Below are 5,605 nucleotides of genomic sequence, written 5' to 3'. Positions count from 1 at the left end.
TTTTGTTCTGTTTATATTTCATTTTTATTATTCTTTATGTATTTATTGTTTTGTATTCTGGTTGTGTATGTAATTTATTGCTATGACTGTATCCCCTGTGAATGTTATATCTTCAATAAAAAAATTTAAATAAAAATAAGGAATCACTAGCAGAACCTCAAAAAAAAAAAAAATTTGTAAAAAGCCACTGCACAAAACAAATCCCAGCCGGGTCCGTCACTTTTTTGGGTCCCCATGAAACATTTCCGTTGTGGTCCGTGCTATTTGCAGCGCGTTTCTTCGTTTGCATGTGTTGTGAGGATTTGCAACGCGTGTGTTGTCAAACTGATGAAGATGTTTTCTTAATTTGCTGGTGTTTTTTCAATTTGCATGTGTTTTCTTAAGTTGCAGCGCGTTGAGCTCTCTCGGCCACCGTATAAAACTGAATATAGATCAAATATATTTACCCAAGTAACTTGAATGGAAGCCTGAAAAATGGGGGGAATTCCCCCCTTAGGTGATTAGGGGGGATTGTGTGTGGGGGAGGGTAATTTTTTGAGTTTTTTTCTCACCTAAATGTTTTCTCAGTCAATGTACTTGTTTTTACAATGCTATAATTCTGCTGCGCAATAGCTTACACAAAGCACAAGGAAGATTTAAACATAAATGTATGTAATATTTATGTAATTTACGTGAATACTCACCAAGATGGACATTTTGACATCAATCATTTAGTCCAATCTTGCTATTTAGTCCAATCTTTTGTGTGCAGGACTCAAGAAATGATCTGTGCATGTTATGGATGAATGCACAGTGCATGTAGGGTGTGTGGCCTGCAGTAAGTGTGCTGTGTGCATGTGATTGAGGAATGTGCAGGGTTGAAATTCAGCTGAAACTGCATTAAATCTGCATTCAATTTTCAACTACATTTAAGTTCCCTGTTCCTGCCATTTTGCTAATTCCCAGTTTATTCCCATTAATTCCAAGATATTCCCGTTAATTCCCATGGAATTTTTCCAGTCTTGAAAATACTCCGAATTTTGCAACCCTTAATTTGTAAATAATTTCTGCAGTGATTTGATCAGTTTTATCCATTTTCAGGACTGTTCACCATAATCGGGGTCACAGTAGGGGCAGGTAACGGTGTTCTGATGATTTTTTTCTTTAAATGAAAGCACATCAGTTGTACACAAGATAATTATTTGTATTTGTGTCCATTAGTCGGTACGGTTGCGTTGGCCCCGGTGGCGCTCACCATGGCTGGATTCACCTCTGCTGGTATAGCAGCAAGTTCTATTGCTGCCAGCATGATGTCTTCAGCAGCCATTGCCAATGGGGGCGGTGTGGCTGCAGGAAGTTTGGTTGCTCTCCTCCAATCTGCAGGTATTGTTTATTAAAAGTTAATGTGCCTATGTCCATTTTCCATTTTAAAGGAATAGTTCACCAAAAAAACATAAAAAGGTTCATCATTTTCTGAACCCCCATGTCATTCCCAAAATGTTCGAGAATGTTTTACAAATGTTGGTGATGCAAAGCTTGTTCTTCCTGGTCAGGTGCTGCTGGACTGACTGCAGGTGCGACAGCAGTCGTGGCATCTGTAGGTGGAGCAGCAGGTGCTGTAATAGGTGGAGCTGCAGATTTGCGTTCTCATTCCAAGATTGATGGAGATGGAGATGGAGATGGAGATGGAGATGGAAATGGAGATGGAGATGGAGATGGAAATGGAAATGGAGATGAAGAAGAGGAGGAGACAGATATGATAAATTTCCAGGAGACCAAAGAGCTTATGCCAAAATAAGGTCCTCTGTTAATAACTGATAACAATGTATTTGTGTGAGCACTTTGTATGTGCATGTTAATTTTATGCTTGTACAAGTAGAATGTGCATGTAATGTGACTGAAGATCACTTTTTTACTAAACAATTAAAACATTTTCAGTATGAATGCAAGAAATCGTAATTAAAATGATTTGTGTGCTTGAATACCATAATTTAATCTTTACAGCAGAATTTGGATTTGTCTTATATTTGAAGTTGGTATTACTGATTCTGTTACTTTCCTTTTTAATACTTTGAGGCTGATTTGAAACGATCTCTATTTTATAAAGCATTACAAAATAAAGGTGACTTGACTTAATTAACTGTCTAGTCATTTAAAGAAGTTTGCACCATTGTCATAATGCTGATATTTGCATCCTATTAAAAAATGAGGGATGCACTTTGTTCTTTTTTTCCTGGCTTTATGCACTTTACACATTTATTGTGTATTTCTGTGGATACAGTATGTGGCTATTTTAAACATTTACAATCCGCCATGTCATCGCCTGAAATACTGCAATCTGATCAGCAGATAACACTACCAAGTCTTTGGTAAGGCTTCTGTCAACTGTTGGTGCGTTCAAGTCATGTCGGATAGATTGTATTTAGGCAAGGCAAGGCAAGGCTTGTTTATTTATATAGCATTATATATTTAAAAAAATTAGGACTGGTGTAATATGCTCAGATTTTCTGGTTCTAGTCAGAATTCTGGCAGCAGCGTTCTGGATGAGCTGCAGCTGTCTAATGGTCTTCTTGGGAAGGCCGGTGAGGAGACCATTACAATAGTCTACCCTGCTGGTGATAAAGGCATGAACCAGTTTCTCCAAGTCTTGACTGGAAACAAAACATCTAATTCTTGCAATGTTTTTGAGATGATAGTATGCGGATTTAGTTACTGCTTTGACATGACTACTGAAACTAAGGCCTGTCTCCAGAATCACACCAAGATTCCTGACTTGATTTTTAGTTGTTTGACCCCTAAAGTCAAGGTATGCATTCACCTTGAGAACTTCATCCCATGCCATGCCATGCCATGCCATGAACAGACTTGACAACAGACTAGACTCACCAACAGCAGGTTACAACATCAATACACGACAAGAGACAATGGCAACATGATGGCTACTTATAGCAGACAAGAGGGTCACAAGACAAGAACAAACCAATGGGAAACAAGACACATGACTAAGACAACCAATCAGAACATGACACAATGAACAGAGGAACCAATGGCATGAATACATGAAGGCAAGGGAAGCATGACACTAACAGGGTGAAACAATGCAAAATAAAAGACATGAAAAACATGAACATGACACAACCCAAACACCACATTACAAACTGTTAATTTCATCAATGCATTGGCAGAGGGAGTCAATGGGGCTGTAGTCATTTGGAGATAATTTACGAGTTGAACACACATGAATGCCACCACAATGAATGCCACCACAAAGTCGTTCTTACGAGTGGGAAACTCGAAATTTTCTTTAAACTCCGAGTTGGGGGCGTGTCAGTGAGAAAACATGTGGCATGCAGCCAAAGACTAGAAATATGCAGCGGTAAATTTGTTGAAATTAATCAAATATTATATTATTGTATAATTACCATAGAATATATTATGACAGGAAAAAGCAAAAACACAATGATGCACATTTTTTATTGATCATTTTGTAAATGAGGGCTAGAGTTTTTAAAAAATCATTGAATTTTATATAAAAAAGTTCGACATCTTGTTCCGAGCAAAGTGACTTGAACACACCTGGCGTCGTACTTACGACTTGTCAACTCGTAAATACGAACGTCCCAGGAGGACTTAGTTGTCCAGTGGCTGTATTGTCTTTGTAATTCAACTAGCTACATAGAATGGTCGCTATAGGCTACGCAGCAAGCAAACAACGATGACTCAGAACACTAGGCGTGCTCGGCTTGAACTGTCTGCCCTCCTGCAACGTTCCGCTCTATTTTGCGATTTTAGTTTCGGTTTCCTTTCTTAAAAAGTATCCGCCCACTACGTTATTAAGGCAAGTTCTCACATGCTAGAGCTTCAGTGCAAAGCAAGAGCATCCTGAGTTTGAGTAAAGTCGACTTAAGATGGATCCAGGTTATATTATAACAAAACTGTAGAATTTTAAATGTTTGTTTCTCAACAACTGACAAACAGTTTACTTGTTTTTCTTTTCTTTTCCCTAGTCACGCTTATTGGAGCTGGTGTAGGAGCAGGTAAAAATGAAATACATTTCGGCGCGGTGTTATTTTGTCTAAATCAAGAAGATATCAAATGTTTTAGTTAAATATATAAATGATTTTAATTCTATTGAAATGTTCTGTATACAGTAATATGTGCCAGTGATCCACCTGAACTAACCTGCTTATATAAATATAGTCGCAACAGTTGTTGCAGCTCCAGCTATTCTTGGATTGGCTGGTTTCACCGCAGGTGGGATTGCTGCAGGTTCTTATGCCGCCTCTATGATGTCAGCTGCCGCTGTGGCTAACGGAGGAGGCATCGCAGCTGGATCCGTGGTGGCAGCTCTACAAGCCGCAGGTGAGTCACATATCAGAAAAAACGGTTAACCAGTTTAACAACAGTGATTTATGCAGGAGGCAAATGCACAAACTCTTTCAACTGACAACTGAATGTATGTCATCAGGTGCTGCTGGAATCTCTTTGGCAGGTCAAGCCGTGGTAGGGGCTGTGGGAGCCGCTGTGGGTGCCGCTGCAAGCATGGCTAGCAACTGTACTTTGTAACTAGTTCAATCTATTGTATCAGTAATTAGTTCTATATATCTATCTATCTATATGATCATTATCCCACTGCCATTATCTCACTGATCAGCATCATTTAGGATGTTGTGCTGTATCAGTATCTTTAGGTTTCTGCTGTAAACTGCTGTTTATGGCAGTAACTATTAGCCCTCTCTGTAGTTATCATAAACTAATTTGTGTAATTCACTGTTATATCTCAGAGTTACTCAAACTGTCTTTAGGGGAGTTTTGCTGAATAATGAAAAGGGGTTTCTCACGTTTCCACACTAGGGGAACACTCTGGAACAATATAAGGCACTATTTTGAAGTTGCTTGTTCTCCGGGACCTTTAGTTTGTATTTTACTTTGATGGTGTTATTGGAAGAGCCATGTTTTTCGAGTTCTTGCAGGAACTTATATCCACGTTAGAAGTTTCTCAGTCTAAGAGGTTCTCCAAATGGTTTTGTAAGCACCTTGTATGTGTTTGCAAATGTATTTACTTTTTTTAGGCCTAATAAACAATTGAAATAATTTATGTATTTTGTCTTTTGTTTTATCGCTGACTCAAAGACAAGATTACAAGGTTTTTCTACAATATGCCACCTCACAATTACAAATCAAGAAATCATGTTAACTGGGGTTCAAACTAGGGCTGCACGATTATGACCAAAATCATAATTGTCGATTATTCCCTTGAAATTGTAATTGCGATTATTAATTACGATTATCACAATTTACATTGAATGATGTCTATTGTTTAATGCAACTGCATGCCATATTTTTATATGAAAATAAACAAGTTGAAAACACTCTAACTGAAAAACCTTTGGTGCTTTTCTATAGTATTAAGCCTCAGATGTCAACTATACATCAGATTGGTTTCTTCTTTAAATGATAAAAAAGTAAAAATATGAATTGTATTATAACATTATACTAAAACTAAAATAATGAGAAAAACCCTTTAGATAACACATCTTAAGTATGCAGAATAACATAAGTGGACTTTGAACGATTAATTGCCGCTTTGAACGATTACGTAATTGTGGCATCCATAATTGTAATT

The 5,605-nt window shown here is 37.8% G+C and overlaps 2 protein-coding genes across 2 annotated transcripts in view; both read left to right on the top strand.

The window, feature by feature from the left end:
• The window catches only part of LOC107553229 (interferon alpha-inducible protein 27-like protein 2A), a 3,180-nt gene extending 1,065 nt beyond the window's left edge, over nt 1-2,115 (top strand). The window contains exons 2-4 of the mRNA XM_016235395.1: nt 1,081-1,116; nt 1,201-1,362; nt 1,533-2,115. Coding sequence (XP_016090881.1) covers nt 1,081-1,116; nt 1,201-1,362; nt 1,533-1,777 — 443 coding nt within the window. The 3' untranslated portion in view covers nt 1,778-2,115. The remainder of the gene's footprint in view (nt 1-1,080; nt 1,117-1,200; nt 1,363-1,532) is intronic.
• Nucleotides 2,116-3,818: 1,703 nt separating this feature from the next.
• LOC107553230 (interferon alpha-inducible protein 27-like protein 2A) lies at nt 3,819-5,057 on the top strand. The gene is made up of 4 exons (XM_016235396.1): nt 3,819-3,897; nt 3,987-4,016; nt 4,180-4,341; nt 4,448-5,057. Exons 1-4 carry the CDS (start codon nt 3,888-3,890, stop codon nt 4,543-4,545), a joined length of 300 nt encoding a protein of 99 aa, XP_016090882.1. The 5' UTR covers nt 3,819-3,887; the 3' UTR covers nt 4,546-5,057.
• Nucleotides 5,058-5,605: the final 548 nt, after the last annotated feature.

This window comes from Sinocyclocheilus grahami, unplaced genomic scaffold (assembly GCF_001515645.1).
Source record: "Sinocyclocheilus grahami isolate Dianchi unplaced genomic scaffold, SAMN03320097.WGS_v1.1 scaffold466.1, whole genome shotgun sequence".
Taxonomy (NCBI): domain Eukaryota; kingdom Metazoa; phylum Chordata; class Actinopteri; order Cypriniformes; family Cyprinidae; genus Sinocyclocheilus; species Sinocyclocheilus grahami.
Note: the sequence above shows the minus strand (reverse complement) of the source record. Positions and strands in the feature narration are given on the sequence as shown.

Excerpts from the sequence above, each read along its gene's own strand:
- LOC107553230 (XM_016235396.1), top strand. Across the intron at positions 4,017-4,179 it reads TGGAGCTGGTGTAGGAGCAG|TCGCAACAGTTGTTGCAGCT; the intron begins GTAAAAATGAAA and ends ATATAAATATAG. Across the intron at positions 4,342-4,447 it reads GGCAGCTCTACAAGCCGCAG|GTGCTGCTGGAATCTCTTTG; the intron begins GTGAGTCACATA and ends GTATGTCATCAG.